At 39.0% G+C, this 20,400-nt stretch overlaps 1 protein-coding gene across 1 annotated transcript in view; it reads left to right on the top strand.

Moving 5' to 3' along the window:
- Positions 1–20,400, top strand: part of TNPO3 (transportin 3) — an 84,668-nt gene that overhangs the window by 54,137 nt on the left and 10,131 nt on the right. Inside the window, 7 exon segments of the mRNA XM_090287493.1 lie at positions 3,265–3,325; positions 4,291–4,431; positions 8,566–8,682; positions 9,554–9,648; positions 10,994–11,150; positions 14,974–15,141; positions 19,520–19,632. Of these exon segments, the coding sequence (XP_090143619.1) occupies positions 3,265–3,325; positions 4,291–4,431; positions 8,566–8,682; positions 9,554–9,648; positions 10,994–11,150; positions 14,974–15,141; positions 19,520–19,632 (852 nt within the window).

Here is a 20,400-nt window from a genome sequence, read left to right as displayed (position 1 = left end):
ATGGAGGGGTAAACATGGCTCACCTCCTTACACAACAACAGCAAAAATCATAGGTAAACTACAGAATGACTATCACTCAGAACTGTCAGAAAATCAAGCTATATGGAAGTCCTACAACCAAATATTAAAGAAGTCACATTGATTCAAATGGGTAGGAGGAGTGGAGACACAGAACTGCCTAGTCCCACACCCACATACGATGGATAGAAATCAGGAGGGATATGTCAGGAAGGAGGGATTCTAACCCCTCACCAGACCACCCAGCCTAGGGTTCCCATGTCAGGAAGATAAGTCCCTATAACTTCTGGCTGTAAAACCAGTGAGGGTTGTGGCAGCGGAATAAACTGGGATTCTCAGGCCTCTCCTCTGAAAGGGACTGCAATGGAATAATACAAACTCACTTCCTCTGGGCTCCAGCACTGGGACAGCAGCTTGAAGGGGACCAGTGGCATACAGGGAGGAACTGAAGTGTCTTGCATCATGGCAAGATCCGGGGGACAGCTTCCTTCCAGACAAAACTTCAGACCCAGGCAGTGGCCATTTTTCCTTTTCTGAGCCCTCCCCAACACAGAGCCACAGTACAGCAGCACCATATCTGAGACTCCATCAACTTGGTTCACATGGTAAGCCCCGCCCTGACAGTTACCTAAGGTTCCCCTCATCCACTTTACGGGCCTACCCAGATGGTTAACAGTGGCTTTTCTACGTTAGGCCATGCTACTAAGACTAAGACAGGGAGTCAAAGCAGCTCTTCCTAATACATAGAAACAAATGCAGGGAGGCTGCCAAAATGAGGAGACAGAGAAATGTGGCCCAAATGAAAGAACATAGCAAAACTTAAGAAAAAACAAAACAAAACAAAATGGAGGTAAGCAATCTATGATATTCAGAGTTCAAAACAATGGTTCTTAGGATGTTCAAGGAACTCAGTGGGTGTTTCAACAGAGTATAAATGATCCAATCAGAAATGAAAGTTACACTAATTGAAATAAAAATTTACAAGGAATTAACAGTGAGTGGGTGAAGCTGAGAATCAAATCAATAATTTGAAATATTGGGAAGAAAAAAACATTCGATCAGAACAGCAAAAAGAAAAAAGAATCCAAAAAATCGAGGGCAGGCTAAGGAGCCTCTGGAACAATTTCACATGCACTAACATTCACATCATAGGAGTGCTGGAAGAAGGAGACAAAAAGTAAGAAATTGAAAACTGATTTGAAAAAATAATGAAAAAAAACTTACCTAATTTGGTGAAGGAAATAAACATGCAAGTCCAGGAAGCACAGAGAGCCTGAAACAAGATGGGATGCAAAGAGGACCACATCAAGACACATTATAATTAAAATGCTAGAGGTTAAAGATAAAGAGAGGATCTTAAAAACAGCCAGAGAAAAGCAGATAGTTACTTACAGGAGTTCTCATATAAGATTGTCAGCTGATGTCTCAAAAGAAACTTTGCAGGCAAGAAGTATTCAAAGTGACGAAAAGCAAGGACTTACAACCTAGATTACTCTATCTAGCAAAGCTATCATTTAGAATGGAAGGGCAGGTAAAGCTAAAGGAATTCATCATCACTGAACCATTATTACATGAAATGTTAAAGGGACTTGTTTAAGAAAAAGAAGATAAAAACTATGAACATTAAAATGACAGTTCACAACTATCAACAGTGGAATCTAAACTAAGCAAACAAGCAGAACACAAACAATTATAGATATGGAGATCGATGGTTAGCATTTGGGAGTGGGGATGGGGGGAGATGGGGTAAAAGTTGTAGGGATTAAGAAGTACAAATTGATAGTAAACAGAATAGCCATGGGGATGAATGGAGGAGCCAAGGAACTTATACTCATGACCCATGGAAATGAACTAAGGTGGGAGGATTGCCGGAGGTAGTGGAGGATGCAGGGTGGAGGGGGCAAAAGGGGAAATTGGGACAACTGTTACAGCATAATCAATAAAATATTTTTTAAAAAGACATTAACAAAGGAAAAAAAAAAACATTGGAGTGACAATATTCAAAGAGTGATCCTTACTGAGTTACATAATTTATAATTTGTGAAGTATAACTGGAATATCAGAGTACTAGTTGCATAAAAGCCTATGTGGAATCTTAAAATAGGCATTGATTTTTGCTTTTAGTTTTTCTTTTTTTAATTTTTAATCCTCACCAGAGGCCATTTTTTCCATAGATTTTAGAGAGGAAGGGAGAGAGAAACATCAATGTGAGAGAGTAGCATAGATCGGTTGCCTCCCACACATGCCTGGACCAGGGAGCATACGTGTCCGGACCAGGGGCTGCATGTGCTCATGCCTGGGCCGGGAACAAGCCTGCAACCTAGGCATGTGCCCTGACCAGGAATCAAACCTGCAATCTTTCAGTTACAGGACGATGCTGCAGCCACCTGAGCCACACTGCCCAGGGCATCTTTTTAGTTTTTGTCAACAGTTATCTTTTTATGAGTTGGTGCCCTGCTTTCTTTGTATAATAAGGAGAAGCCCTGTTAATGTGCCATTCTGTGAGCCTATTAGCAATAACCCTTACTTCACAGTAAATGAAAGAAAGTTTGCAATAGATGGAATTGCCCAGATTTGAAGAAAAGTAGATTTAAATAAATTACTGTTGAACATTTTCTAATTAAAGAATTTTTTTGCCTTTAAAGAGGTTGGTGGTTAATCATACAGTTTTGTTTTTTTTCTACGTCAAATTAGTGGATTCTAGAATAAGACAAATAGTTGTATTTGACATATCGTGGGTGGGTTTGTGTGTTGTATGTATCACTGGGTTCAGACTAGAATCATGGGAAATGTCTCTGGTAGACTAGAGTTCCTAAAGCTTTTGACTTTCAATGCTGAGAATGGAGCAGTACTTGGTTTCTCATGGTGGGTTCAGACAACCTGTATATATATTTTTATCAATTTGGAAGAGACTGCATATTTATGTTTATCAACGGAAAAAAATGAAAAGGATAGTTGTAGTACCCCATTTCCACAGCCCATGTATCCAGAGTTAGATTGAGTTTATGTATTCTAGTGGAAGTGACTTAAAGGTGGCAATAAATGATAGGATGATTTCAAAACTATTTGCTTGTGTTTTGTTTAAATGGAATAAGAGGAAAATGTTTTTGACTCCTGAAAATAACATCACTATCTGGTTTTTTTAATTTGGTGAGACTAATACTAAGTAAACTAACAGGGACGGGACTCTGGGTCCTCAGTGAAATTAGTCTTCTTTCACTAATTTGGGCCATTGTCTTTCTGCAGACATACCAATCCCATTGTGGAAAATGGACAGACTCATCCGTGCCAAAAAGTCATACAAGAAGTAAGTGTTAACAGATACCTATGGAACAAGCCTTTCTTTCTCTTTCCTTTACAATGCTGTAAATAGAGTGAGATGGTACTTTCTTCTAGGTTCATGGGAAGATTGAATTTATTGATATGGTTTAAATACCAATGAAAAGAGGAATGGACCCATCCAAATAAATACTTTTGATTTGTGTGTGTGTACGCGTGCGCACACACTTTTTTTTTTTTTTTTTAAGAGAACAAGCTATAGGGAAATTTTGAAAGGCCAGAGATGTAGGGAGAGATTAACTGTGTGAATCCTAGAGGTGCTAGGAGGCCTGATTAATACTAGCAAAAAAATTTTGACAAAGCTAGTTAACCGTCATGGCTTTTAGTTTCCCCATACTTCCATTATGCTTTTTTTCACTGAGGGTACTGTGAGGATCAATATGTGTGTTTTGAGAAGTACTCTTCAGTCTACTGCCATACCACTAGGGACATACTCGATCTCGTCTGATCTTGGAAGCTAGCAGGGTAAGGCCTGATTAGTACTCGGATGGGAGAAGTGCAAGTGTTCTACTCTATCAAAGAATGCTGTTTCCTTTACTCTGGTCCTTTTGTTCAGGGTCTTCCAACTTCTTGGAATTGCCTTTAAACATTTCTTCCTCTATAACTCATACTAATTCTTTCTATCCTAAATCAGGAAGTTCAGAGCTTAAGAAAATGTCTGTCTTTGTCTTTTAGTGAAGTTAAACTTACTCCCCTTCTGGTTCTAACAAGTCGTGCTTCTCTTAAGAAGTGGTTTTAGTGATGGATACTGTGTTGAATCTCCTCCGCACATATGCACACACCCACTGACCAGAATCAGACCATGTGTATTCCTATAAAGAAGTCTTTTCCAAATTATTTGAGAGCCAGATCAGATGTTACCACCTTGGGAACTATTTTTTTCAGCTTTTAGATTGTTATTTTCTTCCTTGTGCTCTTTCACTTTTAATTCAGATATGGCCAGTTTTATCTGAGACTCTAAATAAGCACCGGGCTGATAATCGGATTGTAGAGCGTTGTTGCAGATGCCTGCGGTTTGCTGTTCGCTGTGTAGGCAAAGGATCTGCGGCCCTGCTGCAGCCACTAGTCACACAGGTAAGTTCTCCTGAGAAGGAAAATGTAAAGTGTACGGAATTTGAAATAAGAGTGTTTGGAACAAAAACTTTGCTGATGAAACATTTTGTGTTTATTAAATGCAAATGAAAAAATAACTTGACAGAAATAAGTGGTGTTTGTGGTAGGTATGTTGTTTTACAAGGGAAGCATCCTGTATAATCTATTCTGTATAGGGATAGTCTAAATAGCAATACAGTATTCCCTCACTTATTGCGGGTATTATGTACTAGACCCCCCCCCCCATGATAGGTGAAAATCCGCGAAATAGGAACCTTACATTTATTTTAGTATTTATATATATTTTAAGGCTTTATAAACCCTTCCCACACACTTACAAACCGTTCCCAGTCCCTTACTAACCTTTCCCACTCCCTTATTAACCTTTTCCACACTTTTATAAACACTACTTATGTTCTTAAACATATTCTACACTCTTAAACCTCTGTAACTTTAACAACATATGTATATAGTACTGCAAAAGCCCACGATATAGCGAAAAATCCATGATAAATAATTAAATATATTTTTAAAAATCCCGCGATAAGAGAACTGTGATATAGAGAGGGACTACTGTACATTCCAGTGTGAAACTGGGAGAAGAGAATGACTTTAATGCTCAGCTCTATATACCAGTGCTAAGTATTCATTAATTAATTTCCTTTTGAAAAATGTAGTGGGTCAAACTTTACTATTTTTTGGCCCAGAGGGAATTTTTTTCTGTCTTGACCATAGTTAGTTCATGTAAATGTCTTTATTTGTCAAGATATAAATTTGACTCTTTTAAGCACCAAGATGGATATGTCAGTTACTATATGAAGTTTTCTAAGATTATATCTAAAACTACTCTATATGAGACATCTATGACCAGTAGCTTAGTTCACTAAGTCATTTGTGTTGATGTTAACCTCATAGCAGGGCCAGGACTAGGTTGAAGCGAGTGAGGTGCTATGCATGCAAAATTGAGAGTGGCAAGGCCAAGTGCCAGTCCTGCATTTGCAGGACTCCGAGCAAGTACCTTCTTAAATTTTGCACTCCTGCTGTGAGGAAAACTGCTGGATGACACCCACCCAAACTGAAGTGACTCTATTCTACCTGGACAGGGTAGAGATTTTAAGTAGGCATACATTCTCCCTGATGGTAGGTGCCACCTTAAATTCTGGCCCTTGGTGCTTCACTCTTAAGGAAGCACCCTCAGACAGGGTTATGCTAGTGCAAGGTCAGTTGACACTTGCATGACCTTGCCTCCTTAAATTGTAGATTTAATTAAAGTATTAAAGTTTGTATGGGTATCTATTTTAACAAAATTTTAATTATTAGTGATTTTCTATACCCTGAATACAACAGCATATGCTGTGTCCACCTCTGGTTAATGGTCCTCTTTGGTGCAATACATTCTGGGTCTAATATAACTTGATTTAATGTCCCTTTGCTGTTGGAGGTTATCCCATGACTTTGATATTGTTTTTGTATTCCTGCTAATTAAGTATGTGACCAACCCAATAGAGTAGTAAAGCACCTTACATAGGAAGTGTGTTTTAAAGTCCATATGACAAAGACTTCTGGCCAAGATGGAGGCGTAGGTAAACACGCCTCGCTTCTGCACACAACTACAGAAAAAATTACAACTAAATACAAAACAAATAATACCCAGATTTGTTAGAAATTGAGCTGTATGGGAGTCCCAACAACCAAGGATTTAAAGAAGCCACATTCTTCTAGACAGGTAGGAGGGGTAGAGAGGGGTGCCGAGGCAGCGCAAGGAGCAGCCCCACATTCACACGTGGTGGATAAAAATCTGGAGGGATACCCCAGGAGGGAGCCATCCTAGCCCCTGACCAGACCACCCAGCCCAGGGTCCCAGTGCCAGGAAGATAAATCCCTATAACTTCTGGCTGCAAAAACCAGTGGAGATTGGGTTTTTGGAAGAAACTGGGATTCTCAAAGAGCTTTCTCTTAAAGGGTCCACAATGGACTTAGAACTCCTCTGGGATTCAACACAAGGGCAACAGATGGAAGGGCACAAGTGGCATATGGGGAGAAAGGGAGAAAGTGAAGTGACAGGCAAAGGAGTGAGTGTTGGGGAGACAGCTTCCTCTCAGGCAATCTCCAGAGGCCAGGCAGCAGCACTGACCCCTCTCTGAGCCCTCCCTATCAGAGCCATAAAGGGATGAAATGGGCTGCCCTGCCTTAGTGACTACCTAAGACTCCACTCCACAGAATTTACAGGTGCCTTTTCTACAATAGGACACTCAGTACTAACATTGGAAGTCAAAGCAACTCTACCTAATATGCTGAAACAAACACAGGGAGGCTGCCAAATTGAGTAGACAAGGAAATACGGCCCAAATGAAAGAACAGAAAAAAACCCAAGGAAAAGGACTAAATGAAATAGAGATAAGCAATCTATCAGATGCAGAGTTCAAAACACTGGTTATCAGGATGCTCAGAGAAATCATTGGGTACTGCAACAGCATAAAAAAAAAATAACGAGATAGAAATGAAGGTTGCATTAACTGAAATAAGAATCCACAGGGAACCAACAGTGGAGGGGAAGAAGCTGAGATCCACATCAGCAGTTTGGAACACAGAGAAGGAAAAAGGGTTCAGTCAGAACAGCAAGAAGGAAAAAAAAAGACTAGAGTAAAGAAAGAGCCTCTGGAACATCTCCAAACTTACCAATATCCAAATCATAGAGGAGCCAGAAAGGAGAGGAGAAAGAGAAAGAAGTTGAAAACTGACTTGTGCCCTGATGGGTTGTGAACCAGCGACCTCTTGGTTCGCAGGGTGTCACTCACCATCCTGGGACACACCAGCCAGAGCAAAGAGAGAATCTTAGAAGCAACAAGAGAAAAGCAGAGCATTACGTACAAAGGCATTCCCATAAGACTGTCAACTGATTTCTCAAAAGAAACTTTGTAGGCTAGAAGGGACTGGCAAGAAGTATTCAAAGTGATGAAAAGCAAGGACCTATAACCTAGATTACTTATCTAGCAAAGCTATCATTTAGAACGGAAGGGTGGATAAAGTGCTCCCCAGACAAAGTAGAACTAAAGGAGTTTATCATCACCAAGCCTTTATATATGAAATGTTAAAGGGACTTAATTAATAAAAACATCAAAACTAGGAACATTAAAATGACAACAAACTCACAACTATCAATAACTGAATCTATAAAAACAAAAACTAAGCAAATATCTATAACAGAAATAGAATCATCCGTATGGAGATCATTTGGAGGGTTATCAGCTGGGAGGGGGAAGGGGGAGAATGGGAAAAAAGGTACAGGGATTTAAGAAGTGTAACTGGTAGGTACAAAATAGACAGGGGGGTGTTAATAATATAGGAAAGGGTGAAGCCAAAGAATTTATATGCACAATCCATGGACATGAACCAAGTGGGAGGGGATTGCTGGAGAGAAGGGAGGTATCAGGCAGAGTGGGGGTGAAGCGGGAAAAAAATGGGACAACTGTAATAGCATAATCAATAAAATATACTTTAAAAAATAGATGAATGTATAGATGCCTCTTAATTTTTGGAGATTAGTAGGTAAAAATCCCAGACAAATTATTTAATTTGAATGTGTATATTATGTTAAAAATTTTTATTCTTTTGAGACTGATACCTTGATTGGAAACACTGGGTTTTTTTACTTAAAAGATTAAATACAGGGTTTTAGGAGCAACTCAGAAATAAAACAGTGCTTTTACAGTCTCCAAAATGATGTCATTTAGTATTTTTGTTTCTGCTATGGTTATACTAATTTAAAAATAAGAGCAACCATTAGATGTAAGAAAATTTGAGAATACTATGCTGTGGTTTTATAAATATTACACAAACCTTGGATTAAAAAGTTCTTTAATAGCTTCTAGCTTGAAATATTGTACAACTCACAACATTGTTTTGGGAAGATAAAAGGTCAAAGGCTTAAAATAAGTCTAAATAGAATACTTGTAAATTATTGAGGAATTGAGCCTTGTTTTAAAAAGTGTTGACAACAAGCTTTTCTGTGTTGTCTGAAAGGGGAGAGACCAGTCTATTTCTAAACTTCTTCCTCCAGACAGCTTTCTAAGTTTAGGGGTAAAGAGCTGAACTAACTGCTTCTTCCCTTGGCAGATGGTGAATGTGTACCACATACATCAGCATTCCTGTTTCCTGTACCTTGGCAGTATCCTTGTGGATGAGTATGGCATGGAAGAGGGCTGTCGGCAGGGATTACTAGACATGCTCCAGGTATGTTTTCTTTTGGGAGTAGAGATGTGTTGGGCTTGGAGGGCCTAAAGGCCTGATGGTGTGTTCTTTACCATGTCTTTAATTCTGTTGCTTCTTTATGTTTCTACCCCAGGCATGTTGATGTCCTAATAACAGGGAGGTAGAAACTTCCTAGTTCTCTGGACAGGCCTGCTTGGGAGAAAGAGAGATTGACCACACAAATGTAATGATCATTACTCCCTAATTTATGCTCTCCAGAAATAGGGTTTTGGGGGGTGGGGGGTGGGCAAATGGATTCAAAATGAAGGATCTCTAAGCTCAAGCATGGTTCTATTTTTAAATTCTTGCCTGGAACAGCCAATGAACTAGTTTGCTTAGCAGGAATGGTCTCAGAGTAAAGAGCGGGCATTGGAAAAGCCTCCTGATACACTGCCTTTCCTCCCCTCCTAGTCATGGTGGGGTGAGGGGGGATATATTAGGGAGTTAAATTATGATGTTCCTTTTTCCCAAGATGTCTTTCCCTTTAAAACTTCATCTATTATTTTACATATTACTATTAAAACTTCATATACTCCCTTAGTGGACTGACCATATCTAAGCAGTTTTTATTCCCAGAAACTTCTAAAGCTTTGAAATGACATCTGTCCACTTTCATCAGCTAAGATCTGTACCTTCAACCCTTTCTGAAATGTGGATTTCATATGTGGAAACTATTATGTCAACTTTGAGAGAGATTTCTGTCTTCCTTTTCTTGATCTTATTCTTGTCAGTCTTTTTCTTTTCTTGTCTGTGCTTCCCCTCTTTGTTCCCTTTGTATATGTCGTGATATTTAGCAAGTCTGAATGCTGTGGCATTTATATACAAGCATGTTTTAATGTCACTTCTGTTTTAGGCACTGTGCTTCCCCACCTTTCAGCTCCTAGAACAGCAGAATGGGCTCCAGAATCACCCTGACACTGTGGATGACCTGTTCAGACTAGCCACCAGGTCTGTTCTTCCAAAGGGCAACCCTTTCTTTTATTGTTCATCCCCTTCACTGCTTAGTCTTGTCACCTAACACTTGACTGTTTTCTTCTGTGTGAAATGAGGTAAGTGAAGAACATAGATTAATGATTCATAACCCAAAGTTAAATTTTGGGCCAGAATATCCTCATAAGTGAGGAGGAGGAGGGGAATTAGATGGGAGCAGGAGGAAGTAGCTCAGTTCCTATCGCGGAGGGGGAAACAAGCACAAGACACTAAAAATGAGCTTGGTAAAAACATTTGACTAGATAATTGCTGAAATCCCCTGTAGCTTTAACTTGGTATGCTGTTAGGATGTCATGCTCCACCTTTTTCCTTGAGTAGCTTAGTGTTCTTTAGATATAATTATACCTCAGAAAAAAATTTTTAGGATTAAAAGGTGCCTTAGAAGTTGTCTGGTGCTACACTTCCCAGCTCTGCCCTCAGCCTGCTACCTTACCTACTGCTTAAATTCCTTTAACAGTACACCGATATTATTGCCCAACCTTTGAATTCCTTCTTAGTCCCTAGCTAAGGAATTTGAATCAAACCAGGTAATGAGCATAAAAGCATTTAAAAAAAATAAACCATTAAATATATATGTATATATATATATATAATTATACATGTAATATATTTTATCATTTACAAATGTAAAGTAGTATTGACTTGACTGCTTCACCTCAGAATTGAACACTTTTTGTTAGTTTTTAGGCAAGTCAGAAAAAACTTTTTTGCCCCAGACGATATGGGTGAGTTAGTTGTTAACCTCTGTTTTCCCAGGATGTGTTTCTTGAAAAACTAATCCCTACAAATGTTCTTTTACAAGTGGTTACCTGGTGAAATAAACTTGGAAAAATATTGTATCTTTTTCTTAGAGAGTTTCCATGTACATTAAAGAACGTGAGAAAGCTTGTGGAAAATTGAGTGAAAAGTAACAGAGTTTCTGTATACCTCCTGCTTCCCCCATTCCCACCGCCTCCCTACTGTCAGCATCCCTCAGCAGAGTGGTTTATTTGTTAAGAATTCGTGAACCAACATTGACACATTATCACCCAAAGTTTATAGTTTACATTAGGTTTTATTCTTGGTGTACCTTCTATGGGCTTGGACGAATGTATAATGACGTGTATCCACCATTACAGTATTGTATAGAATAGTTTCACTGCCCTAAAAATCCCCTGTGCTCCACCTGTTGATCTCGTCCTCCTCCTCAAACCCTAGCAACCGCTGATCTTTTTTATTTTCTCTATAGTTTTGCCTTTTTACCCTGGCTGCTTTTTTATAGCCTTTTCCTGTCATTTATACCTAACCTGTCTTTTCATACCAGGTTTATTCAGCGTAGCCCTGTTACCTTGCTGAGGAGCCAGGTAGTTATCCCTATCTTACAGTGGGCCATTGCCTCTACTACCCTGGACCACCGGGATGCCAACTGTAGTGTCATGAGGTTCCTACGAGACCTTATCCATACAGGGGTAGCCAACGATGTAAGTATAAAAGTTGTACCTTTTCTACTTCGCAGCTCATTCTTGTTTCATATTGCTTCCTTGTTTCTTTGGCTGTTTCTGTCTCCTTAGTGGATCTGTATTGGTTAGGCCTATACCATAGTGGACCAATCACTACCCTAAAGTGGTTCACAAAGATTTCAGAAGTAGATTTGGCTAGATGTAGAGGAGAATTGAAGGTAAGGGATAACAGTGAAGAAGTAAGCAAGTATGTGAATAGGCTAATTATTATTAAGAAATTTGGTAGTAAAAGAGAGAAAAAGAAGAGAACTAGAAGTGAAAGGCAGTTTTTTAAAAACTTATTTTTTCAAGATGTTAGAAATATATTTGTATCCAAAGACTCTAAGATGAAAGAAAATATTTTTTGATAGAAAAATTATCTGATAGAAATCTTCAATTCTTATTTCAGTTGGTTTTAAAAAGGAAATAAGGATACTTTGTTATTTTTCACAGAAAAAAGATTTAGAAAATTGCTACACGTAATCTTTTTTTATTTTTATTTTAAAAAATATTTTTTTCTTACACTCTAGAGAGAGGGAAAGGAGGGAGAAAGGGAAAGAAACATCAGTGTGAGAGAGAAACATCTATTGGTTGCCTCTTGGACACGCTGCAACTGGAGGGGAGGGCTGGGGCCAAACCCACAACCCAGGTGTATGCCCTGATTGGGAATTGAACCTGCACCCAGCCTTCCAATATGCAGGACAACACCCAACGAACTGAGCCACACCAGCTAGGATGCTACCCTTAATCTTTAACCATTGTGTCTCTTCTGCCTTCTATTCATGAAAAATCTAAGAGTTAATCTCAGCTGAAACCATACCCATTTCCTTGAGACTAAACTCAATATTTTCTTCCTGATGGCCAAACATTTGGTATACTTATCCACCTGCTATATAACATATATACTTTCTTTCCTGGGAGAGAGAAATTGCTAGACCAGGGATTTTCGACCTTTTTCATCTCATGGCACACATAAACTAATTACTAAAATTCTGCAGCTTGCCAAAAAATATGTTTTTCACCGATCTGACAAAAAAGTACGTATAATTTTGATTCATTCACACTGGATGCCTGTTGTATTGGCTGTTGTCTTTTTTTTTTTTTTTTTTTTTGGCTGTTGTCATTTTTAATGTTGAAAATTTGTTTATTGATTATGCTATTTCGGTTGTCTCAATTTTCCCCTTTTGCCCCCTTCCATCCAGCACCTCCTACTCCCTTGAAGAATCCCCCACTTTAGTTCATGTTCATGGGTCGTGCATGTTAGTTCTTTATCAACTCCCATTTCCTATACTTGCTCTTAAAATTCCCCTGCCTATTCTGTAACTACTGGTTTGTACTTCTTAATCCCTTCACCTTTTCCCCCATTACTCCAGACCATCCTCCCCGCTGGCCACCATCTCAGTGTTCTCTATATCTATGATTCTCTTTCTGTTCTGCTTGTTTTTTAGATTCAATTGTTGATAGTTATGCTTTTATTGCCATTTTACTGTTCATAGTTTTGATCTTTTTCTTAAGTAAGTCCCTTTGACATTTCATATAATAATGACTTGGTGATGATGAACCCCTTTAGCTTTACCTTGTCTGGGAAGCACTTTATCTGCCCTTCCATTCTAAATGCTAGCTTTGCTCAATAGAGTAATCTAGGTTGTATGTCCTTGCTTTTCATTACTTTGAATACTTCTTGCCAATCCCTTCTAGCCTGCAAAGTTTCTTTTGAGAAACCAGCTAACGATCTTATGGGAACTCCTTTGTAGGTAATTCTGCTTTTCTCTTGCTATTTTTAAGATTCTCTGTCTTTAACTTTTGGCATTTTAATTATGATGTGTCTTGGTATGGTCCCTCTTTACATCCATCTTGTTTGGAACTCTATGCTTCCTGGACTTTATGTGTATTTCCTTCACCAAATTAGGGAAGTTTTCTTTTACTATTTTTTTCAAATAGGTTCCCAATTCCATGCTTTCTCTTCTTTTTCTGTCATCCCTGTGCTGCAAATGTGGAGCTTTTACAGTTGTCCCAGAGGCTCCTTACACTATCATCGACTTTTTGGATTCTCTTTTCTTCTTTCTGTACTCATTGAATGTCTTCCTTATGTTTCAAATCATTGATCTGATTCTTGGCTTCATCCCCTCTACTGTTGATTCCCTGTAAATTGTTCTTTATTTCAATTAGTATACCCTTCATTTCTGCCTGGGTCTTTTTTTTATGCTGCTGAAGTACCCACTGAGTTCCTTGAGCCATCCCTATAACCAGTGTTTCGAATGCTTTATCTGATAGTTTGCTTATCTCCATGTCATTTAGTTCTTTTTCTGGAGTTTTGTTCTCTTCTTTCATTTGGGCCATATTTCTTTGTCTACTCGTTTTGGCAGCCTCCCTGTGTTTGTTTCTGTGTATCAGGTAGAGCTGCTTGACTTCGTGTCTTGGTAGTGTGGCCTAATGTAATAGGTGTCCTTTAGGGTCTAGTGGCACAGCCCTCCCCTATCACCCAAGCTGGGTACTTGAGGTGTGCCCTCCTTGTGGGCTGAGTACACCCTCCTCTTGCAGATGAGTCTTGATTGCTATCATCAGGTCAATGGGAGTGATTTACTCAGTTCAGGCAGCTGGTAGGACTGGCTATGACCCCTGGCCAGCAACCACCTCCCTCCATGGCTTGTGGAAGTAGTTGGGTGGTTCTCTGACATGGTCTGTAACTGTCCACTGGGTGTGCATCTCTGGGGTTTCCCAGGTGGTGCAGGCCAAGGTCATCAGCTTCTACCTGTGTTCTGTCTGGGCCCCTTTGCATAAAGCTATAAAGCGACCTGCAGATGGCTGCTGCTAGTGCTGGGCCTGGGCCACTCAGTGAGAAGTACAGGGTCTGGACTCAGCTGTTGCTTATTTGAACAGATTTAGGAAGCACTGAAGCCTGCACTTAGCCCTTCATATGGATAAGCCACTGTTAACCGCTTGGATGGCCTGTAAGTTGGATGGGGCAGAACCTTAGGTAACTGTCAGAGCAGGGCTTACTGTGTGAGTCACGTTGATGGAGATTCAGATATGGTGCCACTGCACTGCAACTCTGTGGTTAGGAGGGCTGAGAAAAGGTACAGTGTTCGCTGTCAGCAGTTCTGTCTGGGAGGAAGCTGTCCTTCAGCTCTCGCCCTGATGCCAGACACTTCAGTTCCTTCCCGTATGCCACTGGTACCCTAAAAGGTGCTACTGCTGTGCTGGAGCCCAGAGGAAGTGAGTCTGAGTAAGTCGGTGAGCTCTGTGAGAATCCTGAAGTTTATTCCACTTATCCAACCCCCACTGGTTTTTACAGCTAGAAGTTATGGGGACTTACCTTCCTTGGCTGGGTGGTCTGGTGTGGGGCTGCGATCCCTCACTCCTGAGATAACCCTCCATTTTATATCCTCCACATGTGGGTTGGGACCAGTCGGTTCCCCAGTTCCACGTCTCAACCCTTCCATCCCTCCTACCCATCTGGATGAATGTGGTTTTTTAAATTCCTTAGTTGTCAGCTTGGTTTTCTGAAGGTTCTGAGTGGTATTTGTTCTGTAGCTTAACTATAACTTTGCTGTGGTTGTGTGAGGAGTTGAGCTACGTTTAGCTATGCCTCCATTTTGACTGGAAGTCCTCATTTTTTTTTTTTTTTTTTTTGACAATCTAAGGGAAAAAAGATCAGTGCTCCTGACTAAACAGTCAGATATTCTGTTTAAAAATTCTCGTGGCACACTGGGTAAAAAGTGCTGCACTAGATTAAAGTGGAGAGAGTACTTGGTATTTGGAAAGTTTAAATTAGAACTTATCCATTGTTCCTGTTTTCTCACAGCATGAAGACGACTTTGAATTACGGAAAGAACTGATTGGACAGGTGATGAACCAACTTGGACAGCAACTTGTAAGCCAGCTGCTCCACACGTGCTGCTTTTGTCTCCCCCCTTACACCCTACCAGATGTGGCAGAAGTGCTCTGGGAGATCATGCAGGTGGACAGACCGGTAAGATTGTTTTCATAAGGAACCGATTTCTCCCAGTCCTAAACTTTGGTTTCTTGCAGCCAGCTATAACTTTGAAACCAGTCCTATTTTATACATTCATGAAACCTAATTTAGACATTTTGCTAAGTTTAATTCTTAGGGGCTTATATGAGGTTATTAATTCATCACTGGGTTCTCAAAAGCATATATTTGTCACTGTCATAGGGCTTACATATTACCAGTATTGAATACTAAGCATTGAATTCAGCTCTGTGGCCATCCAATCAGAAATTTGTTCACATGTGGGAAATGCCCAAATATCAGATGTATAGTGTTACAGGTTACTCCAGAAGTGTAAATTCACTTAATGCTCCTTAGATGGTACTGTATGGTTCCTTGGTAATAAATAAGGCAGAGCATTTGGAGGCATATAGATAGGTATAAAACTAGCTCACAATATATACTTGGATTTGTTTACCCATTAGATTTATTTGCTTCCTGTTTTTATTCTTCAAGTTCTCTTTATCACCTGATCATGCCTTTTTTTTTTTTTTAAGCTATCCAAGAAATTTCAGTAGTGCGCCCACATGATCATAAATCAGGGTATATGTACTGCATGAAAGTTTTGAGCATAGTGATAAAGCATAACATAACCTGTAAATTATTTTTAAAATAGTATTTTTAATTTTTAATATTAATATAAAAACAGTTCTAAAAAGTACACAGTTGGATCTAGTTAAAGTGAGCTGTCTTCCAGAAGAGAAAAATTCAGATATACAAGTATCTTAAAACTTTTAAGTCCATGTATATCTTAACATTACGTTCTGCTTTATATCATTGATGGCAGTTCTTAGTCTCGATTTCAGCAATTTCACAAAAATAGTACACTTTTACTGTTAGACTCTAATATGACTGAGCCAGAATTTCTGCCTGGTCTGGTGTGTTCATATCCAAAATTCAGTGATTGTCTTAGTGGCATATACTTTACTTGATCTTTGGCTCAAATAAAAAACAATCAAATGTAGGATAGATATAGTATTCCCTCACTTATCGTGGGTATTACGTTCTAGATGCCCCCGCGATAGGTGAAAATCCGCGAAGTAGGAACCTTACATTTATTTTAGAATTTATACATATTTTAAGGCTTTATAAATCCTTCCCACACACTTATAAACTGTTCCCAGTTCCTTATTAACCTTTCCCACACTTTTATAAACACTATTGAGGTTCTTAAACATATTCTACACTCATAAACCTCTGTAACTTTAACCACATACGTATACAGTACCACAGAATCCCGCAATATAGCGAAAAATCCGCGATAAATAATTAAATATAATATTTTTTTAAATCCCACGATACAGTGAGGCCGCGATAAGTAAACCGCGATATAGAGAGGGACTACTGTACTTAATAGATTTCTTACATTTTTATTAGGTTTATAATTCAGAAACAGCCACGTAGACTTTAATTCTTACATATCAAATTCTTTGAGGCTCCTTTGTGACTGGTTTTATGCAGTTCTTCACTATAAGCTCAAGTGCTTCAGGAATAAATTGTACCAACAGTTTCCATTGCTGGTTGTTCAATACATATGTTCTCTTTCAGGCTCATACAGGAGTAGTTTTGTATTTTCCTTTAAAAAGTACTCTGTTCTGTGAGCCTGGTGACCCAACAATTTTAATTCCAAAAGTCCTTGACCCAAGGAATAAAATTTTCATATTTTTTCACTTTTTTACAAATATACTTGGTTCCCAGGTAACAAAAGACTTATATAATAAATTTGATTTTCCAAAAACATTCTTAATTTGTAAACATATAGTTAAATGCTAACAGAAGAAGAAAATGAGAACAGCAGGTTTGGACAGGAACAGAAATCAGGTAGCCATGTGCTCTTAACAGTTGACTATAGACCCACGAGTTGCCAAGCAATTTAAAGTGATGGTTTTTGTCCTGGCTGGTGTGGCTCAGTGGACTGAGCACTTGCCTGTGAACTGAAAGGTCACTGGTTTGATTCCCAGTCAGGGCACATGCCTGGGTTTCAGGATGGTCCCTGGTTGTGGGCGTGTGAGAGGCAACCGATCGATGTTTCTCTCCCTCTCTTTCTCCCTCCCTTCCCCTCTCTCTAAAAATAAAAAAAGAAATTAAAAAGAAGTGATAGGATCTATAAACATCAACTACAACTGAGTTTTTGTAAAGAAACTCTTACATAAATTTGGGTCGTCTATGTATACCATATAAATAAACTGGTCAAAACTGTAACTAAGGATTTAAGTCCAAGGAAAATTTACATTCTTGAGTGCTTTCTTAATCATACAGTTTTCAAAGTTCACAAAATTTTCCATAGAAGATGATATACCAGCTTTGTCTCTTGACTTAAGTGAACTATTTTTGTTGGGGGGAGGATTCTGTAGTTAACTTTGGAGTGATTTTTGGATACCAAAACTTTGTCAGTTAAGGGTTCTTCCTGAATCTTTTGCCCCTGCTTGCCTTTTCTGTTTGAGTGGAGTGTTGTCTTCCTTGAGGGAAACATTTTGAAAATTATGCAATACTTTTTTTTTTTTTTTTTTTGAGTAAGGAAAGGTTTAGTGATGGAGAAGGTACCAACCAAGAAGATGGGAAACTTAGTGGTGTTTCAGATCTGTCTTAAGAGTGTACAGAGTTCAGGCTTCTTGGATGTCAAGTGAAGGATAAATGGGAGGGACGGGAGGGAATTGGAGACCACAGACATCTGGGCACCAGCAGGGGTCCAAGGAAGATTGTGAAACTTCTTTGTTCTTTGTTGACTCTAGCTGAGGTGAGTCCTATCACGAGCTTCCTCCAAATAGTTTTGAATTTTCTGTACATGAGGGTTTATTGCACTTGTTCCCTGTATAATCCAATCCAGTGGCACAGATTCTAATGGTCTCATCACATCCTTATTGATGATAACACAGCTGGCAGAGAACATTGCACCAGGTGTTAGACTGATAGAGTCAGACTGGACCTCAGTTCAGCAGTCTCGGTGCTTGAGTTCTGATTAGGAAAGGATTCAGAGCCAAGACTCAAACTCTAAGAGAAAGTTTATTTGGAAAGTCACAGAGTTAGAAGAAGTGAGCCCTAGAAGAAATGGGATCAGGAAACAAGCTACAGAGGCAAAAGAAGTGCCCTTGGAGCTTAGGGGAGAAAAAGATAAAGGTAATGCGCCTGTGGGGGAAAAGGGGGAGAGTAAAGGCACAGAAGTCCTCCCAGATGGGAAAGTGCACCATGCAGTATCTTTTAAGCATTTCTAGTAGAATATTTACTTTTGCTCTGGTCTGTTATCATAAATTAACGTAACAGGAAAATATAATATAAAAAACATAGCTGAAAACTATAACCAAAGTATACATCCTACTTAAGAAACACACGAAGCACTGGGTGATGTGGCTCAGTGGATTGAGTAATGGCCTATAAACCAAAAGGCTGCTGGTTTGATTGCCAGTTCGTTTCCCTGTCAGGGCACATGCCTGGGTTACAGGCCAGGTCCCCAGCTGGGGACATTCGAGAGGCAACTGATGGATCTTTCTCATATCAGTGTTTCTGTCCCCCTCTTTCTCCGTCCCTTCCTCTCTCTAAAATGAAATAAAAAGAAAACCTTTTTTTTTTTTTTTTTTAAAGAAAGACATGAAGAAAAATTAAAGCTGACTCGAAGAACAATTTAACTGAAAATAAGAAACCAGAGAAAGTCTCTAGAATTTTGATTTTTAGTTTGACAAGGAAGGAAGAGGGTGAGGGCAAGCAGTTTTTGTGTATATGAAAGGTATAAAGCGGTCTTGTTTGGATACAAATTCTTTTAAATAGCAACACGAGTGAACAACAGAACTTTGTAACCCAAAGACCTGGCAGATATCACAAAGGAACTTATTGATATAACCTCTGCTGCGAGAGATAACCTTAAAATCCTTTAATTTCTGGATTCATATTACATACATACATTTTTGACATGTTTACTTACTATATTTTTTGTTCCTGCTCTTTCTGGTACCTGAACTTTTGCTTTGGATTGCCTTTGATCTTTAGACTCAAGAGTTTTCTGGCAGCTATTTAATTTTTTAAAATATTACATAAGTTTAATGACAGGAACAGAACAATAGCCTCATCCAGAAGAGACTTCCCTTCCAAGGTACAAGGCTTTTTCTGAAATGGTGCCTGCTCTGCCTCTTTGAAGGGAAGTCTAGGCGTGCCTTTGTAGCTGATTCCAACCCCCAGAAGGTTGGAAGGCCTAAAGATAGTACTTTTTAAATTCTTTTACTTGCTTCTAAGTCTGGGGAAACTAATGCTACTGAGGAAAACCTGCAGGTCTTTGTCATTACCCATGGAGTCCCAGTTGAGTAAGCCCTGCCTCCTTTAAAAACTCATGTTCCTCTTCTTGGTACAGACTTTCTGTCGATGGTTAGAGAATTCCTTGAAAGGTTTGCCAAAGGAAACAACTGTGGGAGCAGTCACAGTGACACACAAACAACTAACAGATTTCCACAAACAAGTCACTAGGTGAGTGGTCGTTTTGTGTATGTATGTTTTTAAGAAATATGAACAACAGCTGGGATGTGTGGAAAAAAATATGTCTCTATTTCTTATTGCTATCTTAGTTACAGATCTGCCCAGGAGTATGTTTCTTTTGTGCCTTGTGTATTCACAATGTAGTGTCCATGTAGCCTTGAATTGTACAAATTGTCATTGGAAACCAGTCTTGGGGAAAATAATCACCATGCAGTATATGAATTTGTCAGTTTGATTGTACATATGCATTAACTGTTTTAAGATCTTAATGAGTAAGTGGAAGCATTATTTCTTCCAAAGGAAAAATGCACTGAGCAGCACACTACCCTGCAGGTCTGTTTTTTTGTTTTTGTTTTTTTCTTTTTGAAGTCCTTCTCAATTCTTATTTGTATTCAGGGGTCAAGAATGCAGGTGCCTGAATAGGTGAGGCATTGGTTATAAAACGTGGAGTGATGTAGACTGCAGTAAATTGGAATATTTTTGCCATACCTAAAGATACTCAAATTCTAATTTCATGCAGACCAAACATAACATTTCTGTGTGATGCATTAGACCTATGAGCCACTTGCTTACAGCTCAGTTAAAATGTTAAGTGCACATTATTGTTTTATTTTACTGTTAACATAATAAACATTTTATATAGCTTTCTAATTACTATGCTATACAGGTATTGCTTGATTTCCTTATAATACCTCTATTAGTGGACATTTGGTTTGGTTTCTTTCTTTTTTTTTTCAGTATTATAGATAATATAGAAAG

The sequence above is a fragment of the Furipterus horrens genome, unplaced genomic scaffold (genome assembly GCF_987537825.1).
Source record: "Furipterus horrens unplaced genomic scaffold, mFurHor1.1.pri manual_scaffold_9, whole genome shotgun sequence".
In the NCBI taxonomy this organism is placed as follows: Eukaryota; Metazoa; Chordata; class Mammalia; order Chiroptera; family Furipteridae; genus Furipterus; species Furipterus horrens.
Note: the sequence above shows the minus strand (reverse complement) of the source record. Positions and strands in the feature narration are given on the sequence as shown.